At 38.2% G+C, this 21,656-nt stretch overlaps 1 protein-coding gene across 11 annotated transcripts in view; it reads right to left on the bottom strand.

Moving 5' to 3' along the window:
• EXOC2 (exocyst complex component 2) overlaps nt 1–21,656 on the bottom strand; it is a 237,385-nt gene that overhangs the window by 25,729 nt on the left and 190,000 nt on the right. Inside the window, exon 24 of one of the 11 annotated variants that reach the window (XM_014453137.2) lies at nt 17,653–17,844. The exons of 9 other annotated variants lie outside the window; for them this stretch is intronic. In XM_014453137.2, coding sequence (XP_014308623.1) covers nt 17,678–17,844 — 167 coding nt within the window. In that variant the 3' untranslated portion in view covers nt 17,653–17,677. Of the gene's footprint in view, nt 1–17,652; nt 17,845–18,360; nt 18,547–21,656 lie in introns of those variants that run through there. One more of the 11 variants, XM_023751406.1, reaches the window with a different exon arrangement.

Here is a 21,656-nt window from a genome sequence, read left to right as displayed (position 1 = left end):
CAGAGTGCTGACTAAAAGCAAAAAATTAAATGTAGAATGAAGCAAGACAATGTCACATGCTCAGTATGCTATAAACTAAACTCCTACTCTGACCCTGATAGGAAAAACATTTCCTGGCAAGAACCCATCAGACTAAGCATTACTAATAAAACACCCTGCAAAAGAGATAAATCTAAATTACTCAATACAATTCTAAAGACAAAGCTGTGAATAGTAGAAAAAAAGGACAGGATACTTTCAACCAGTAGAATCATATTTCTGTTGATAGGAAATCTGGAAAAAACCCCCCACAAAAAAACAACAACAACCAAGCTTCCTGTTTGACGCTGACCACATGCTTCACGAGATAATGTATTGGAAGGAGCACAGAACCTTAACCTTGGCAAAGTAAAAAAAAAAAAAAAAATTTGGAGACCTTATTTTTGTGAACAGAAAAAAATGAAACAACTGTCCCCCTCCCCCAAATAACAACACAACAAACTGCTCCAGGGGTAAGTGGTAATGTTGGAGAAAGAGAAGGGAAAAATGTATGGTCCTAGGGATATACAGAAAAGAGCTCCTAGTCAAGTCCAGTAAGTCAGTAGGGTTCAGAGAGATAGTGTTACATTGACCACATTGAAAAAGGGATACTAACTCAAGGCCAAGCTCTGCAGAATCCTATATAATAAAAGCCTAATATGCTAAGTGTCTGGTCATCCGTTCAACTAATCAAAGTGTAATATGCTAATGATATGCTAAGGCCGCTCAACTGCTCGCTATGACGTCTGACCACCAGGGGGCAGATGCTCCAACTGGTAGATTAACTTGCTGCTGGGATCTAGCCGATGGGGACTGAGTGAGACTGGTTGGACACTCCCGGAACAACCTCCCGCATCCCTCCCCGGCCTCAACTGTGCACTGGTGGGGTCCCTCGGCCTGGCCTGCTCCCTCTCACAATCCGGGACCCCTGGGGGGATGTCGGAGAGCCAGTTTTGGCCCGATCCTGCTTAACGCAGGAGCTTCCCCCTGGTGGTCAGTGTGCTCCCACAGGGAGAGCGCCATTCAGCCAGAAGCTGGGCTCATGGCTGGCGGGCACAGCTTCGGTGGACATCCCCTGAGGGCTCCCGGACTGAGAGAAGGCACAGGCCAGGCTGAGGGCCGCCCCCTGAGTGCACAAATTTTGTGCACCGGGCCTCTAGTAGTATCATAACCAAAGTGATGCACATGCTGATGTTTTAACAATAAAAATGTTAAAATATATAAACAAATCATTGATTGCTTCTCTCCAAAGTTACCCATTGTGTTAGCACAGAGATAATTTTTTTATTACCTATTGGAATGAAATTGTTTATTTCTAGTGGAATGGATATAAATTCTCATTCCTCTGTTTAAGATAAATTTGTTGAGATTCTACCCCATGGTGGACACTGCTAGGCAAACCTCAGAGGTAGTAAGACATTAGGTCTTTCTGGTAGAATATGTAAGTACCCATTATGAGTAGGACCCCAAAGTGCTAATTATTTTTACCTTAATTTACTGGTGTTCATATATGTATCTACTTGTATGTAGAAATTAGTACTAAATAGCTATCTGAAAGGGTTTTTAAAAATCTTTGTATTCCATTTTAAATTAATTTGTGAAATATTAATGTGCCATTTCTATTTTGTGAAGTTCTTAAAAGGTTAAAGAATAGCATTTGGGGAAAAGTGGTGAAGTCAAGGCAAAGGACCTAAAAACTAGACAGTGTCCATGTCTAGGGAGTGAGGTGTGAAGGTTTATAAACAAGAAACAGATAAGATCTTTGTGGTCTTCCTAGTTAAGAATTTCAATTCCTTTCTCTCTTCATTCCATTCTAAAACCATTACCTAATGAGAAACAAAGCCGGTATCATACCATGCTCACTCGCCTTCCTTCCCCAGCCTCTACCCTGTACTCACAGAGACTTGAAGATGGGTTTCTAACAAACCAAATGCAGATTAATCCCTTGGCTTTAATTGTCTGTTGCGTTTTGTTTGAAAATGTTGCTCCAAATTAAACTGTAGAACTGTCAGCGCTTTCAAAAATCTGCATCCCAAAAAGCCTGTACTAGCGGCAGGTACCAGAGATGCCTCACTTGTTCCATATGATACTGAAGACCACCACCAAACCTCAGCTGGCAGCAGGTGGCAATTTCCATGTCAGGAGCCTGAGTGGCCAGTTTGCTCCTGTCTGACTGGGAAGAGAAAGTATGGAAACCATACCAAAAGAATGGAAATGCAGACCTCAGAGTTGGAAGAGAACAGATCTGGGTTTGGGGAAATGTAAAGTTGGGTCTTCCCTGTGACTTCACTGACAGCTAGCTGGGCTACACTCAGCAGTCTCTTTCTTGAATGGAAGGGGTCAGATTTAGAAAGTGAGAAAGAGGCAGTAAGAATGCCAAGAAGGATCTGGGAGCTGTCAGAGGAGGGCTGCACATACATTCTGTTGTCAGAGTGCAGGAGGCCTTGAGGCAGATGGCAGAAGGAAGTGAAGGAGTTTAAAGGGACCATGGTCATGGCACTTGGGGCTAGGACCAGGATTGTGACAATGATCCAGGATTGATAAAAGGACCACTTTGTAGTTAATTTGGGTGGTATGTGTTCCTTCTCTTCTCACTATACTTTATTCTAATCTAATATTATTAACCTTAAAGGCTGATGGTGACTTTTAAGTGTACTGAGGTAACAGAAAAAACACTCAATGTAAAGTCAGAAGACTTGGGACCCAGGTTCTGGCTTACCTGTGTACTACTACTAAGACAAAAACCAGTTCAGTATTTAGACAACTGCCTACTGTGCAAAATGTAGATTACAAAATCTGTTCTGCTAACAAAGCTGTTATAAAAATGTAACATATTTATTCCTTGATTCCACAAATATCTGTTGTTTATGTACTATATGCCAGGCACAGCCAGGTGGTGGTGTACACATATTTTAGGTGCTATTTTTTTGACAAAGACATAAACAGTTGGGTAAAAGGCATAATTTCTGGAAAAAACATGCTTAATTTGTCTTTCTGAAACACCTGGTGTAGAAGTCTGGCGACTCTAACCCATCAAAACTGCATCTTGTCACCTAGCTGCAGCACATTCGAAATGTAGGTGAAGTTCCTCTGAAGGCACTGGGAGCCTCCAAGCAGCTGAAGAAGCAGGAGCTCAGAGAGGCAGCAGCCCAGACATAGGGACACAGACCGATGCTGCTGGGATGCACTGGCTAGAGGATGTGTCTGCCATGATGCTGCGACTTTGCTGGTTTACACAGAATTATCCAGAGGGTGGAATTTTAGTGGAACTCTTTTGTCATATTGGTTTTGAAAAGAATGGCTAAACACCGCAGTCTAGGGAAGATTAGGAAGGTTGGCTCCTATGGTGACATCTTAGCAATGGCCTGAATAAGAATTATATAGTATGGGGCAAAAGTAGGTTTACAGTTGTATGTGAAACAGTTTATTCTTGTATTATTTATTAATATCACATTATTTCCCATATGAACAAGGTTAAACCTACATTTTGCCATACCCTGTATACCAGGTGTACTGGTTAATAATGCGGATTTTTTCAATAGATGCATTTTTTCAATATTTTTTCACATAAGTTGATATATACGCGATTTGATATGTATGCTATTTTGTTGTATTGACAGCAAGCTTCAAAACTTCATATGTCAAATTTGCTGAAGGTGTTAACATCATAGATATTTTTATGCTTAAAAATGTTGAACTTCGTGCCAAAAAAAGAGCATTTGCGGGAAATTTTAATTCATTACTTTATTTTGAAGAAAAGTGCTGCTGAAAGTTATCGTATACTTCCGGAAAGCTTATGGTGATCATACTCCATCTCAAGATACTTGTGAACGCTGGTTTAATGCTTTAAAAGTGATGATTTCAATGTGAAAGACAAAGAATGTGCAGGTCAACCAAAAAAGTTTAAAGACCAACAATTACAATCATTATTGGATGAAGATGCATGTCAAACTCAAAAACAGCTTCCAGAAAGATTAAATGTTGCTCAGCAAACAATTTCCGATCGTTTACAAGCATTAGGAAAGATTTTAAAGGACAGAAAATAGGTGCCACTTCAACTGAATGAAAGACAAATGGAAAACCGCAAAGTCATCAGTAAAATGTTGCTTCAACGACACAAAAGAAAGTCTTTTTTTGCATCTAATTGTGACTGGCGATGAAAAGTGGATTTATTGAGAATCCCAAACACACAAAATCATGGGTTGATCCAGGTCAACCATCAACATTGACTGCAAGGCCAAATCACTTCACAAAGAAGACAATGCTCTGCGTTTGGTGGGATCAGGAAGGTGTGGTGTAGTATGAGCTTCTAAAACCAGGTGAAACCATTAATACTGATCACTACCAATTTGAACCACACTTTGATCATAAAACACCCAGAACGTGCCAGAAGACACGGCAAAGTAATTTTGCTTCATGATAAAGCACCATCACACACTTCAAAACCAGTTAAAGACACGTTAAAAGATCTTGCCTGGGAAGTATTAACCCACCCGCTGTATTCATCAGATCTTGCTCCTTCAGTTTACCACTTGTTCCGATCGATGGCACACGAACTTTCTGAGCAGCACTTCAAAACGTAAGAAGAAGTAGAAAATTGGGTCTCTGAATCGTTTGCCTCAAATCAAGAAAATTCTATTGGGTCGGTATTCACAAATTACGTGAAGGATGGGGAAATGTGTAGCGATGGACATTACTTTGAATAAAGCACTTTTGATGTTTCTCTTGAAATTATCGTGTTTTCTTTGATTATAAAATCCGCATTATTAACCAGTACAGCTGGTATATGTGAACAGGAGGCAGAAGCCGATGGTGACCTCAAATACCCATGTACTTACTAAGCAGTCACCTTTGGGCACGTTTCTGAATGGCTCTAACTTCTCACTTTCTCCTTATGGAAGGGGCACCATTTATTTAATAAAATATTGGTAAGAAGCTAACAACAGCAGGCGGCCATCAAATGGAGGGCAGTGCTACTGGTCACACCTATTGACTCCACCTTCTGTTTGGAGGTGTTGCACTTAGCTTGCCTCCCTTGTCCTCCTTCCTCCCGCTGCAGCAGGATCTCCATGTGTGTGACTGCTTGACTAATCTCTCTCCTCTGCCAGACTGTCAATCAAAAGCACAAGGATCACCTCACTTACCTCACCTTTGTATCCTCAGTACCTGCTACAGTGGCTGGCCTGTAACACTCAAAAATATTTATGAGTTAAGAAATCAAAGAAGGCCAAGACTATACATGTCTTGCTCACTAGTAAGTTCCCAGGACTTAACCCTCTTAAATAAATTGATAAGTGACTGCATAAGTGAACAAATACATCAGATAAAAATGTAGTATCTATAGACTTCTATACATAATTCTGCATTTGAATCATCCACTAAAATGTAAATTGCTCGGTTTATGTGCAAAGGAGGCATTCTCTGCTAAAGCATGCATCTCTCCCTTCTCACAGGATTTAAGAAAACACAGTCCTTTTGAAATAATTTTTCAGATTTCACTTGAAAAATGTAATTTGAATTAAGAAAGAATAAAATATTGCTGAGGCTAAATACATTTGTTTTCTAAATATGTCTTATTTTTCTAGCTATACACTTAAGCAAATAGTTTATTCCAAATACTAAACCAGAAATATTTACTGAATGCTCACCACATGCTAGATACTTAGGCAGGTGCTCAGATATACTAGAACACAGTGCACACTCCATAAATGTGTCAGGAAATCTAGGTTTTAGTTTCAGCTTCAACAGAGAGGGCCATAAATGCCAAATTTATGGGACTACTGGGGAAGACACTGTCCATGTGGACAGACTACACAGGAAAAATAAGGCAAACTGACCTACTCCTTGAAATTACAGACAAATGCGACATTAGTAGCATGTAGTAATAAGTACTGCTTTGAAAAAGACTCCCCTTAGGCAAACCCCCACAACTTGCCATGTTATTTAATCAAGGGAATGAGAACAGTTCTAAACATTTAGAATATGTTATCTCCTGTACTCTCTGAATATGAAATTAGAATGTGTCATGATATTTGACCAAAAAGTGTCCCCGCCCACACAGTATCAATGTAGATTATCACTTAGCAATTAAGCTAGCCGCCCAAGTGGAAATTCCCCATGGAGAAAACAGAGCTCATCTCTGCTCTGAGCAAGAACCTGTAGGCTTCTTTTCACAGGGTGGGCTTCCTGTAAGTGGGCCTATATACCCTATACATCTTCTCCAACAAAGAAGGTCTTGTTTTTCATACATCAAAGTAGAAAAGGAGTCTTTTTTCTTGCTATATTTGTCAGTTCCTTCTTTCAATCTAATAGGGAGTGCACTTGATGTTTGGAATAGACACACTGCTAAAAATATTTATTGAGTACTTATTACTATTACACACCAGACTCTATTCCAGGTGCTGGGCCATAGCAATGACCAAAAAAGAGCAAACCCACACAAAACCAAGCTCCTCTCCTCACAAGACCTAAATTCTAGTGGGGACACACCCGGATTTAAAGAAAATATGACCATCTTGTTGCACATGGGGGAACCTTACATCACCTCTAAAACAGCACAAGAAAGCAACCGGTAAGGGGTAAAATTGATCCACAAATGATAACACCCACCCTGGCACACAGAGAGCTTCTGTTGGGGAAAAAAATAGTTCCCTGATTTGTTGAAAAGATTTTAGTGTTTCTTTTGTGCCAATCTCATGAAATAATGCCTAGCAATAAACTATAATAGGTAATGTGTAATAGATAATGTACATGTGCGTATGCAATGACTTGGATTTAAATCTTAACTGGAAAATTATTGGGGCTTCAGGTTTTCTTTGAAGTATGAAAAATACTTTATAAGTTAAAACTGCTGTACAGGCAAATTTGATTCTTACAATTAAGAATTTGGATAAATTGTTAGGCAGACATTAACAGAATAGCGAACATTTTGGATTGATCAAGACTTTTATTCTTGATTAATTTATTTTAAAAACTAAGTGTTCATTGAAAATAATTAAAACAACATAGAAGTATAAGTTTCCCTAATAAGTGGAAGGCCAATAAATTTCTTCATCTTCTCCTGAGTTTGTTATGTATTCTTCCAGATCTTTCCTATAAATATAATTTTTCCTAAAAAATGAGATCACACCACATATTTGATTCTTGAAACTTTCTTACTTCATTTAATAATACATCACCAACATTCTTCCATGCTAGTGCATACACAGCAACCTCATACTTTCCAATGGCTGCCTGATGTACTATAGTATTATGGTACCATATTATTTACTCTCCGACTAGTCATTCTAATGTATTCATTCTTATTATTTATTCTATTTATTCACAATTTATTGTCCTACTGTTAGACAGCTATGCTGCCTTCCAGTGTGTACTACTAAAATAATGCTGCAATGGACATTGATCCTTCGATTCTCCTGGAATAATTTATGTAAGATATCTTCCTAGAAGTGGAATTGCTGAGCCAAAGGTTTTGAGTTTTGATTGATTCTGCCAACCTATCATTCAAAGGGCCACAGAAAATTATACCCAATTCATGCCTTTTTATTTTTTAATTTGGATTCTCTAACCACTATAATTAATAATAACCATAATACATGTACCACTTTAGGTATGATGGCAAAACTTTCAATTTAAAACACTAAAAAAAATTAAGCTAAATACAAAGGTCAAATTAATTTATAACTTAAATGAAAACATACTTAATCTGATTATATAAAGATTGTCTGAAAAAGAGCTGGAGAGAAAGAACACTGTGTAATTACAGAAAACAACTGCTATACTATTTGAACCTATACCAAGAATACAAACTTTTCCATGAAGCACTTCCTGTCATAACTGGAAGACATTCCTTTAAACAGACTGATTTCAAGGTACACTGCCTAATGTTGTTTTGAAACATGATTCTCTTCTGTCAACAGTACAAAAAAAAAATCAAACTTTGGAAACTCTGGAGATACCACTTACATTATAAACCACATTTCCTGTTTTTAACCCCTGTGCCCTAAATCAGTTATGAGTCCTAGTCTACAGATATAAATAGATTGAAAAATACTATAAATATCCCACAATGTACTTTTTTTGGGTCAAACCGAAACAGTTCTTGAAAGAACTTTGAAGTATTATTTTTTCAAATAAATTATCTATTCAGTCACACTCTGAAGACACATTATTGAAATTACTACTTATTAAACACAAGGTAATCAGAAACTGTAAGCAATATTGCCAGACAGGTAGAAAGGCATAAATATTCTGCAACAAAAATAGATTTTGTTGGAATAAAGAGTTTTAAGTCCTAGGTCTTCATGGTTTAAGTTCACTCATTCCTAAATTGATGTTTTTCTTAAAGTGATAGAAGTCTTTTGCTACATAGGGGATTTTAAAAATGAATATTCAAGGAAAGGACACCCTTCGAATGAAGTATATGAATGAATCATTTCAGCCTCTGCAGTTTTCTAATTTTCTTTCTGAGGATCTTTTTTTTTTGGGGGGGGGGGAGGGGAGAGGTGTAAGGCTTTAATTAATATGATATCCTAGCTTTTAAACAAATAGAAAAACTTTCTTCTATGAAAGCAGAAAATATTGCTAGCAATGAAAATAACAATAAAATAATTTCATGGTTTATTTTCTCTATGTGTAAGAAAGGGTTATTGAATTTATTTAGCATTCAAAAATTTCAAACACGGCTTTCAAGACTAAATATGGACAAGAGAATGACAAGCTCTCCCATTTCAAAGTTAAAGTCTGAGTCTAAAACAGACTGTAACATAAACCATTACAGAATACTTTACACATTTAGCACAGTCTCAATTTCATTTCAAACTTGATACACTAAATTTCAGACCTAAAGGTAAAAATTTAAAAAATTTAACATTAACCGATAAATCAAACTCACTTGTTTCAATTTAATCTTTTTCATTAGCAGGCAACTTGAATTACAAAAGTGAAAGTGACAAGAAAATAGGATGAATTCTATATATGCAAATGCATATATGTTTCACAATATGAGGCATAATATTTATATATATTTCATAAACCAGTCTGTAGTAACTGTTCAATTTTCAAAATCTCAATTGATCATTTTGACTGAGATTTTGAGTTTTTTTCAAAATAAGAACGACTTGCATTAAATCAAGACTAATAAAGACCTACGAGAAGTCAGGCTGAAAAGCGTGGCTCTTGGAGCCTGACTGCTTGGGTTAGAACCCTGGCGCCTCCTCAGCTGTGTGGCATCTGTAATACAGGGAGGGAACACACAAAAAGTGCTCTGCCACTGTTTGGCCCACTGCAAATGGTATACAAATGCCCAGTGGTACTACCTATTTTATGGAGCCGCTGTTGCATTCCTGTTGTTGAAATCAATACCGTGGAGAACAGCAAAAAAGTAATAAGGTATGGTCCCTATACTCAATATATGATTCCATATACAATTTAAGAAATAAAATCCAATTATTATACGTTTCAACCATTAAACTAAAGAAAAGACTTTGAAATGAAAACTGAGTTGTAATAAAATTAAAGGGGTAAATAAATATGAAAAGCCAATAGCTAACTTGGAGTTTAAAGTTTTATTTATACAATAAGAAGCCTTTAAAAAAATCTTTTAATAAGCATCTTTTATAAGCTGAATTTTGACTACTAAGACCTGCTGGGAATGATAAAACTGAAGTTGCAGCATGGCCAGCTAGGATGAGTTTGAATGGTGACTCTGAGTCCCTAACTTGGGTAAGCTGTTTATGTGCATAACCTGCACCTTTTTTTTGAATTCTTTATTGTTTAAAGTATTACATATAGTATTACATATGTCTCCTTTTTCCCCCATTGACTTCTCCCCAGCCACCCCCATGCCCTCACAGATGCCCTCACCCAGCTAGTGTCTGTGTCCATTGGTTATGCTTATATGCATGCATACAAGTCCTTTGATTGAACTCTTATCCACTCCGCTACCCCTGCCTTCTCTCTGAGGCTGGACAGTCTGTTCAGAGTTTCTTTGTCTCTGGATCTATATTTGTTCATCAGTATATGTTGTTCATTATATTCCACAAATGAGTGAGATCATGTGATATTTATCTTTCTCTGACTGGCTTATTCGCTTAACATAATGCTCTCCAGGTCCACCCATGTGTTGTGGATGGTAAGAGTTACTTCTTTTTTACAGCAGCATAGTATTCCATTGCGTAGATGTACCACAGTTTTTTAATCCACTCATCTGCTGATGGGCACTTAGGCTGTTTCCAAATCTTAGCTACTGTAAATTGTGCTATGAACATAGGGATGCATATGTCTTTTCTGATTGGTGTTTCTGATTTCTTGAGATACATTCCTAGAACTGGGATTACTGGGTCAAATGGGAATTCCATTTTTAATATTTTGAGGAAACTCCATACTGTTTTTATTAATTGTTTAAAGTAGTACATGTCTCCTTTTCCCCAACTGACACCCCCCCGCCACTCCTGCCCCCCATGACAAGCCCCCACAGCCCCAGTCTGTGTCCATTGGTTATGCTTATATGCATGCATACAAATCCTTTGGTTGAACTCTTATCCACCCGCCTACCCCTGCCTTCTCTACGAGGTTGGACAGTCTGCTCAGTGTTTGTCTCTGGATCTATTTTTGTTAATCAGTATATGTTGTTCATTATATCCCACACTAGAGGCCCGGTGAACGAAATTTGTGCATGGTTAGGGTCCTTAGGCCTGGCTGGCAATCAGGGCTGATCTGTGGGGTGACCAGCAAGGTGATCGGGCCCCCCTCTTGCACCTGCCTTGCCCGGCATGGCACTGCCCGCTGGCCGGCCCTGTCCCCCACCGCTGCCGCCGATTGCCTCCCTCTGTGCTGTGACCTGCGGAGCGATTGGGGGCCTCCCGCTTGCACCTGCCTTGGCTAGCCTGGGGCCTGCAGGCTGGGGGAAGCTCCTGCATTGAGCATCTGCCCCTGGTGGTCAGTGCATGTCATAGCAACCAGTCATTCTGCCAGTCATTTTGGTTGATTTGCATATTAGGGTTTTATTATATAGGATGTGAATAAGATCATGTGATATTTATCTTTCTCTGACTGGCTTATTTTGTTTAGCATAATGCTCTCCAGTTCCATCGATGCTGTTGCAAATGGTAAAAGTTCCTTCTTTTTTTATAGCAGCATAGTATTCCATTGTGTAGATGTACCATAGTTTTCTAATCCACTCATCTGCTGATGGGCACTTAGGCTGTTTCCAAATTTTAGCTATTATAAACTGTGCTGCTATGAACATAGGGGTGCATATGTCCTTTCTGATAGGTGTTTCTGGTTTCTTGGGATATATTCCCAGAAGTGGGATTACTGGGTCAAATGGGAGTTTCATTTTTAATTTTTTGAGGAATCTCCATACTGTTTTCCACAGTGGTTGCACTAGTCTGCATTCCCACCAGCAGTGCATGAGGGTTCCTTTTTCTCTACATCCTCGCCAGCACGTGTCATTTGTTGATGACAACCATTCTGACAGGTGTGAGATGGTACCTCATTGTTGTTTTGATTTGCATCTCTCTGATGATTAGTAACTTTGAGCATGTTTTCATATGTTTCTGGGCCTTCTATATGTCCTCTTTTGAGAAGTGTCTATTTAGGTCCTTTGCCCATTTTTTTGATTGGATTATTTATCTTCCTTTTGTTAAGATGTATGTGTTCCCTATAAATTTTGGAGATTAGGTCCTTATCGGATATAACATTGTCAAATATGTTCTCCCATGCAGTGGGCTTTCTTGTTGTTTTGTTGATGGTTTCTTTTGCTGTGCAGAAGCTTTTTATTTTGATGTAGTCCCATTTGTTTATTTTCTCCTTAGTTTCCATTGCCCTAGGAGCTGTATTGGTAAAGATATTGCTATGACATATGTCTGCTATTTTGCTGCTTATGGATTTTTCTAAGATTTTTATGGTTTCCATCTTACATTTAAGTCCTTTATCCATTTTGAGTTTTTGTGTATGGTGTAAGTTGTAGGTCTAGTTTCATTTTTTGCATGTATCTATCCAATTTTCCCAACACCATTTATTGAAGAGACTGTCTTGACTCCATTGTATGCTCTTGCCTCCTTTGTTAAATATTAATTGAGCATGCACTTTTATTTTGTGATACCAGCTTTTAAAGTTTATTGTAAGTATTACCAAACACAAAGGCATAGGAGCTCAATGGTAGCAAGGAAAAGGAGTAGGAGTGGTAGTAACAATGATTTGTTTCATTGATAGAATATTCTTTCCTTGACTCTTTTGTAACAAAATCTTCATTCCAATATCTGAATTCTAAGTTATTTTGTCTCTCTTGGAGACTTCATATAAACAATTACTCCCTGCTTTTCCATCTTTTATATCAATGTTTGCACTGATTACTCTACCCAATGTGTTGCTTAGGGCCCTGCCACAGTTTTGTGCAGATTCTTTATCCACAAAGAAAAGCAACCGTTTTATCCTTACTAGTATTCTTATCATTCATTACAATAATCTTTGTAACTCTGCCATACTTTGAAATGATCCAGCATTAGCCATCATTTCCTGGGGAATACTAAGCCACCACCAGTTAATTCCACTGGGATCCTGGTTCAGGAAAGGCAGCAGCTCTGCCTGTTTCCAGCGGTGAGATGCGCCTTGGACAGAGGAAGGCATATAGTACTTTTAAATCTATTTACAAAACATTAGGTTATGCAAAACTATACAGTATTGTTATCTGTCTCATCTGATTCATTTTCGATGTCCCATACACTTCTCTGATCAGAGTGACAAAGTTAGAATTTGGAGACAGAAGAACTGGGCTGAATGCCTGGTTCTAGTACCTGGAACAAGTCACAGCCTTTTCTAATTCTCCAACTTTAAAAAATCTGCCAAGTGGAGAAAAAATACCTTACCCAATAGGGTTGTTGGGAGGATAAAATGCAATAATGTATATAAAAATAACAAGTTAAACTGTAAAATATTTTTATTAAAAAATGGACCAAAATAGTATATCTTAACAAATTTATAAAGCTTTCGATCAGAGCCAAACAAACTGATGTTTGGTATTGTATTTTCAATGCTACAAGCTTTTAAAAAATGCAAAAATGGGCCAAATTACAACTCCATTTTTCCATTCACACTGTTACGAACTGAATGGTGTGTCACCAGGTACTCTCTCATTCACTGTTTCTAAAATAACAAACAGATGGGTGTCACCTACATTCCTACAGGCATCTGAAGACATTAGTACTACTTGTATGAGATGTTTCCTTATCAGGAGAAAAGGTTAAGACTCAGAATAATTCTCAAATTAGGAAAACATTCATTCATTATTGCATTCATTTGTTCAAACACATGTTGAGAATCCACTACATAAAGGAACTTCTTATGGTGGGACCCCAGAGGTGACTAAGGCATGGTGCCTGCCATTAAGAGACACAGTCTAATAATCTTCCAACATTTTTGATTATGCAAGTAATAGGTAAAACAATTTTACACCCTTCAATACATGTATTTTTGTATGTAAACATATATTTATTGTACTTGACATATTACTCCTAATTTATAAAGGTATGTGCCATTATATTAACACACTAGAGGCCCGATGCATGAAATTCATGCAAGAGTAGGCCTTCCTTCCCCTGGCTACTGGCACTGGCTTCCCTCTGGCACTCGAGACTCAGGCATCCTTCTTTGGGGCGATCATGGGGCGATGGCTGGGCCCCCAACCAATCGCATCGCACCTGCCTTGGCTGGCCTGGTGCCAGTGGGTGTCATAGCGTGGTCGTCTGGTCTAGTTAGCATATAACGCTCTTATTATTATAGACCAGTGGCCCAGTGCATGAAATTCATGCATGAGGGGGTGGTGGTGGTATCCCTAGCCTGGCCTGCACCCTCTCCAATCTGAGACCCCTCGAGAGATGTCTGACTGCTGGTTTAGGTCCATAGGGATCAGGCCTAAACCGGCAGTCGGACATCCTTCTTGAAATCCGGGACCGCTGGCTCCTAACCATTCACCTGCCTGCCTGCCTGATTGCCCCTAGTCATTCTGCCTGCTGGCCTGATTGCCCCCAACTACCCCCCACCCCCCGCCGGCCTGATTGCCCCCAACTGTCCCTGCAGCTGGCATGCTTGCTCCCAACTGCCCACCCCTGCTGGCCTGATCGCCCCCAACTGCCCCCCCATGCCGGCCTGGTCGCCCCTAACTGCTCCCTCCCGCCTGCCTGCTTGCCCCCAACTGCCTCCCCTGCCAGCCTGCTCACCCCTAACTGCCTCTGCCTCAGCCCTGCCACCATGGCTTTGTCCAGTAGGACGTCTGGAAGGTCTCCCAGAAGGTCTCCCGGTCTAATTAGCATATTACTCTTATTAGTATAGATTATACATATAAGTATATATGTAAACTTATAAAACACAAGTTATACATATATGTATATTATGTATTCCATGCATTATAAATAAGAAAAATAAATCAGAAAAGAAGTAATAAAGAAATAAAATTTATGTCATTAGTTTAAATAAGCTAGGTTAGGCTACAATTAAAAAACCCTAGCCTGGCTGATGTGGCTCAGTGATTGTGTGTTGACCCATTCACCAAGAGGTTGCTGGTTCAATTCCCGGTTGGGGCACATGCCTGAGTTGTGGGCTCGATTGCTGATGGGAGCCGTGCAGGAGGCAGCTGAGCAATGTTTCTCTCTTATCAATGTTTCTCGTTCTCTCTCTCTCTCCCTTCCATCTCTCTCTAAAAATCAATGAAATATATATTTTTAAAAAACCTTAAAGTACCAGCAGGTTGAGATAACAGTAAATGTATTCCTTGCTCATGAGATATAGCCAGTGGGGGTAGAGGGGTCACTGTCATCATTCAGGGATCTCAGCTTCTTTGGAGGTTCCACCTTAACACAAACTCCCCTGCACACAGAGCAGGAGAGAAGAAAAATCATTGCTCGCACTCAAGGCTCTGGTTGGGACGTTTGCACTACTTCTACAGGGACATGTCGGACCTCAGCAGGTGGAGCAGTACAACCCTCCCCGTAGGGAGGAAAATAGGGACTTTGATGAATACTAATAGAATCTACTACTATTTTTTTTAAGTTTTACATTTAACAATATAAAAAGTGCTTCTGAATTGAATTTTGAAGGTCTGAATCTAAGTTAACTTTATTTGGATACTTGGATTTAGTGGCTTTCACAGCTGAAAACACTAGCACTATACAAAGCATTACACAATGGTATGCAATTGGAACAGATATGCATGTAATTGCCTGTACTGGCCAACTCATGATACTCTATTGCCAAGATTTTACGTTTGCAGATAGTTTTCCATCTCAAAATGAAGTATAATTTGCACATAGTACAGTGCATAAATCATGTGTATATAGCTTGGTTTTTTTTATATTTGTAGACACCATCCAGATAAAGACAAAATGCTGATTTCCAGCACCCCAGCAGACTCTCATGTACTCCTTCCCGTCAGCGCCCCTATCTGAAATCTACCTGAAATGTCCTGACCTGTTTCCATTGACTGTATAAATGGAAGAATGAGCTTGTACAGAAGCAGGCAGCATGCCTTCTTCTGGATCCAGCTTCTTCCTCGCAACATTATATCTGTGAGAACCATTTGTGTGGTTGCATATAGAAGTTTGGTCGTTCTCATTCTATATAGAATTTTACTAGATTGTACCACAATTTATATAGCCACTCTACTGCTCATGGACATTTGAGTTGTTTCCAATTTTTAACTACATTTAATAGCAGCTATGAATACTGTTGTCCATGTGTTCTGGTGGATATAAACACTTACTACTCTTAGGTAATACACTGAAATACTAGTAAAGATGGTTCACTGCAAAAATGCATATATATCTTTAGTGGGCACTGCCTGTTTTCCAACGGGGAGAGAGAAGCAGGAATATGTGCCCCACCAAAAACACTTCATTGTCAACATTATTTTATGTATAGTCTTGTTGAATATGAGTGCTCATGTCCAAAAGTAAAACTTGCTGTAAATAGAAAAAAAAAAAAGATTTGACATACCTATTTTCTTTAGTAAAAAAAAAGAGCTATGACACAAAACCAAAAAGAAGAAAAAAAAAGTCCAAAAACATACACCAAATTTTCTTTTCATTAATATAACCCAGCCATAGAGTACAAGAACATTCATTTCTTTTACATCCATCACATTTAAAGTCCCTGAAGGTGGATTTATGTGATTTTATAAAACTGTTATTAAACTCCTTTAATACACAAACTTGCTGAAAGTGACATTCATTCTACATATAATTCTTAGTCCTTGTTACTATGATCACAGGCTGTCACACATTTGCAATTAGAAATGACAGTAATTTCAAAAATGAAAAATGGGTTTTCAAATACATCATACTTATGAATTTACTTTGGTTGCCACTCATACATTTTGATTTTTAATATGAGATATTATTTGAAAATTGAAGTAAATTGATCTGAAGGAAAATCTATATCCCAAGTAAATATCCTATGAAATGTAAAGATTTTAACAATATCTTTAGTTGGCTTTGTTGATGTCTATTACTTTAATCACCTAAAATCTAGCTCCAAACTGAGTTTTGGATTCAAATTACACCACAGTTGGACTGTTTATTCAATATAGAATTTACCACATTAATGAACTTGCTGATAAGTGATAAACTGAGGCAAAGGAGAAAAGTCCCAGTTTTGTCAACAAAATGATCCTCTGTGACTTTAGATAACTTTGTACTTGGGCCTCAGTTTCCTCAGCTATTAAGGGAAGGATGTGTCTAGGTGGACTCCCAGGAAATGTTCAAGACATTGTTGTTTTAAAAACACATACTCAAAAGTTTTCCACTGTGATGTTCAGAACAGTCATCAAAATGTTTAATTATTAAGCTGCACTGTAAATATTTTGGAGATGGCTTTTGCTTCTTATTAAGAGAAGATGATTAAGAATGTTGGATGTGATTAACCCAGTAACTACTAAAGGGACTTTTTTCTCTCAGGTTCTCCCCTGGTATTGGTATTGGAAGAGAAGCACAAATGGAGAAGGCATTTCTGATCTCGATTTATGACAGATGAGAGGACATGAAACATACAGAGAATTAAGAGTGGGTGCATGCTGTCAGGGCATGTCCTAAGTCAGAGATCAGGCCCTCCAATGCACTCTAAAGCTTAAAGACAAACACTTTTAAATTCAGGGTGAACATTACCCCCAAATGTAGCCAAGATCACAAGAAAGTAATAAAATAAATGGGGTGCAGAAAGAACAACAAAATGGTAGAATATAAACAAGTCTCAGTCATGTTGATGTTTACCATGGTGCACATACTTATGAAGTGTGTAAATGAGTTTTAGAAAAAGACTCTTAGGTCTATAATTAGACAAAATCAGGTAAGCCAGGAAAACAAACCCCTAATACTTTCCATAGAACCTTAGAAACAGAAGTTCCACATACAGAACCTACACACAGTTTTTTTTAATGCCTTACTAACCATAAGAGAATACTGTAAAGGGGATCTGACCTTCCACTACCAGGTTGGCAGGAACTGTAATGTTAAGGAATGGGCTTAGCTGGTTGCCTTTAACTGAAATGATGACATTGTTGGAATATAAGAAACCACCAGGTAATGTGATTGCTCTTAACACTGCTTGTCCAATAATAGAACAGACTTTTAGATGAGATTTAATGAGAGTTAGAGAGATTACAAAAAAGTCAGGGGGTACATAGGGAGGATGGAGACAAAGTGTGAAAAAAAGTTAATAGAAAGTTAAGAGAGAGGAAGTTTTTTTCATTTTTCGTATTATTTCCTTCCCTTCTGGTGGCCGATTCCAAGCCTGGCACAAGCAGGCGCACAGTGCACACAGAACACTTCAGCACACCTGAGAGAAGGGTCATATTACAGGCTGAGACTCCAGCAGACAGGAACCATAGAACAAAATTCCCTCACCAGAGAGGGTAGAATGTGATCATTAAAAAATAACAACTGCTATAATGAATTGAAACTCATTAAGTATGCTTAAATCATGAGTTAATGAAGATAATACAAAATAAATATCTTGTTGATCACCTTTAAAAAAGAGGCAACCAACTCATTCTGAAAACTCCTAAGAATCAAGCATATATCCTGCCTTTCCTGTAGTAACCAAATAGTTGACAATTTTTTAATTTTTTTTTTTTTTTTACTTAATGTTCCAGCTAACAATCATTAGTTTGCAATCCCTAAAAAGGAATAGATCATGGCAACAATTCCATATAGTACTATGACCATGGGATGAAAGGTTATGATAAACTTTAAAGGGTGAATCAAGCTGATACCATTTATATCCAATTTCAATCTTAACATCAAAAATGAGAGGCAGCCAAATACTATGTATCTCTGGTGGTAGTAAACAAAATTAAAACAAAATCAAACCCTAAAACTGATAAAGCTTCTTTATTAATCACACATTTATAGGAAACATAAGAGACAGAGGAACATGTTTAAATGACACCATGAAGAAGCAATCTGCAAAGTCCAGAAAGTGAGAATATCTACAGAATAAACAACCTGTTTAGTCAACAAATAAGCTGAGGAGGGGTTCCTAGAGAGAAAAATAATAATAAAAATAATAAGAGACATATCAACCAAAAGTAACATGTAGACCTTGGTTAAATCCTAATTTGAATAAGCTATATAAAAAGCTTTTATGAGAATTTTGAACATTGATGGGATATCTGATGAAATTAAGGAATTTTTTCCAGATCTGATAAAGGTACTGTGGTTATGTTTTTAAAAAATAAGCCATTATCTGATCTGTGTATGGATGAAATGATCTAATGTCTGGGATTTATTTCAAAACAATGTATCCCAGAGGTAGTGGGGAGGAGATGGGGCACAGATAAAACAAGATTGGTTATGAGCTCATAACTGTTGAAGCTGGCCAATAGGTCAATCAGGATTTGTTTACTGTTCTATTTTGATATGTCAGAAAATGTCCAAAATAAAAAAGTGTATAACTGACTTCAACTCTTTATTTGCACAATAATCTGTTAGTTTACCAATGCCGAATAGTATAATTTACAGCAATCAGTTTAATACATAATAAAATAAGTACTTTAACAGATAAGCCATGCACTGAAGAAAATATGTAGGCCACAGGTCATCTCAAAGTTAATAAATTTCACATTGAAAACCATTAGAGCCAAAAATTAACTTTACTGAAAAATGCTTGGCAGACAAAGAAATTATAACCAAATGTCCAAAGCACTGTACAATGGTTTTACAGCATTAATTCTAATAAATTAAACTGCTTATAAAAAAGGAGAAAATGTCTGGGGGGGAAAAGTGAGATTAAATAATAAAACTGTGATTTTAAAAAAGATGACTATGCTATTTTAGAAATTGTAAAATTACTTTTCTCTTACAAATATATCAAATACAAGTTCATTAAAATCTACTTCACAATACTTTTTATTTTATTTATTTAATCAAATTTTCTATTTATTTATTTATTTTTTTTAAGAGAGAGTGTAAGGGAGTGGGAGAGACAGAGAGAAAGAAACATCTACGTGAGAGAGACACATCGACTGGTTGCCTCCCATGCTCGCTCTGACCAGGACTGGGGATTGAGCCTGTAACTGAGATTTGTGTCCTTGACCGGAATTGAACCCACAATCCTTCAGTCTGTGGGCTGATGCTCTAACCACCATGCCAAACAGGCTAGGGCTTCACAAAAATTTTTAAATAAAATTAATAAATAGTCCAAGAAACTAATAAAAACTATTTTTTTCAGAATTTATTGCAAGAAAAGATTATTGACTGAGACTTCTCTCTTTGGAGATGAAGTTCACTCATTTGGCATCTGTTTTGATCAAAAGCAGAAGTCACGCTACTCCATGACTAGAATGAAGAAAGCCTGTGGAAGATGGGAGATAGAGAAATAGCCACTTCACTGAGTGTTACCATTCATGTTCCAAATTCAGAGAACAGAGGTTTAAATGTCCAAGAAATAGCACCAGGAATATGATATTCACAAAATTCTGCCAGACTCAAACAGTCTTCAGAATAATTTTGGAAAATGAAATTACATTTATGAGATATTGGCGTTATATTTATTCTATAATATTCTAATTATTTATAAACTAGAGGCCTGGTGCACAACATTCGTGCACTGGGGGCGGTCCCTCAGCCCGGCCTATATCCTTTCACAGTCCGGGACCCCTCGGAGGACATCCCCTGAGGGGTCTTTAGTGCTGCTGCAGAGGCGGGAGAGACTCCCGCCACCGCCACTGCGCTTGCTAGCCATGAGCCCACTGGAGAGCCCAGCTTTTGGCTGAGCAGCACTCCCCCTGTGGGAGCACAATGACCACCAGGGGGCAGCTCCTGTGTTGAGCGTCTACCCCCTGGTAGGCACTGCGCGTTATAGCGACTGGTCATTCTGCCATTTGGTCGATTTGCATATTAGCCCTTTATTATATGGGATGGGTAATTCACATGTTATTTTTGGTAAGTGCTATCTTATATTTAATGGACCAAAGTTCTGTCCTTTGACATTAATGGATTAAAAAAAGATAATGCAATCTGATATTCTGTTGAAAGATATTTTACTTTAAAAAAACAAACTGTAAATTGGTATTTTAGTTGATGTTTATTTTTCCTAATCATCTCTGGCAGGAGAAACTTATGTCAAAGTGTTTCTCATTAATCAATCAACGGGTTGAATAAATCTATTGCCAAAAGCCAGACACCATTTAGAAGCTATGGACACAGAGAAACACTGTCAAAGGCCTGGAGAAAGAGAAGAGAGCTGATGGCATGCAGCCTCTAAGAGAGTAGCAGGGATGGGACTGGGAAGCAGGTGCAATCAGCCCTGGACAGGCCAAGAAAGGAACCATGGGTATACATGCAGTTAAAAGTCACAGGCAAACTGAGAAGGAACCAGAAGTGAGGGAGGTACTGGCAGTTGGATTCCATCTAGCCAATCGGAAGTTGGCTAGAGAGTGAAAAACACTTCAGGGTCAATTTATTATTGTACAAAATGTCTTTATAACTAATCCTTAAACTGTTGGCAGAGATATTTCATTTGTAATAGGTATTAATATGTAGATTCTGAAATAATTCTTGCTTCTTTTATATTAATGAAATGCACAACTATTTTATTTGCTGAAATCAGTTCATATCTTTGCCTGCATACCTAGAGCTAGCTATATCTTGTATGTTTGGTTTTTAATAAAAGAACGGTATCTTCCCCCTCTTCTGGTTTCTCTGAGTGGGGTTCTCCCTTTCTCTTCCCTCCTCCCCCAACACTCTTGGCTCCTTGTCTCACTTCCTACTCCTCTCCTACAGATGTGGAACCTCCCAGTGTGTGGAGCATGGACATTAATCCATCTTTTGGTTGGACTGAGTGAGTCTATTAAACTCCTAAGCATGGGAGTTTTGTCTCTTTCTTCCTCCCTTTTCAACCAGGAGCCATGTGAGGGAGTAACCCAGGAAGTTATATTTGCTCTGTAGTCTCAGCCTTTCCCTTTGGTGGATTGTTTCAAGGTGGAGGCTGGAGGCTAGGAAGTCCATCTGGTTCTTACATCTAAACTATATTCTCCATACCAGCTTCTTCATCTGCCACCTCTACTGTCTTATTCTTCAATTGGTTTGAAACGTGGGAGAGAAGAGAGCTGTTATTCCTTGATTCCCCATTCCCAAAAATTCAAATAG

This window comes from Myotis lucifugus, unplaced genomic scaffold (assembly GCF_000147115.1).
Source record: "Myotis lucifugus unplaced genomic scaffold, Myoluc2.0 scaffold_21, whole genome shotgun sequence".
NCBI lineage: Eukaryota > Metazoa > Chordata > Mammalia > Chiroptera > Vespertilionidae > Myotis > Myotis lucifugus.
The sequence above is the reverse complement of the archived record's forward strand: the minus strand, read 5'-3'. Positions and strand labels throughout refer to the sequence as shown.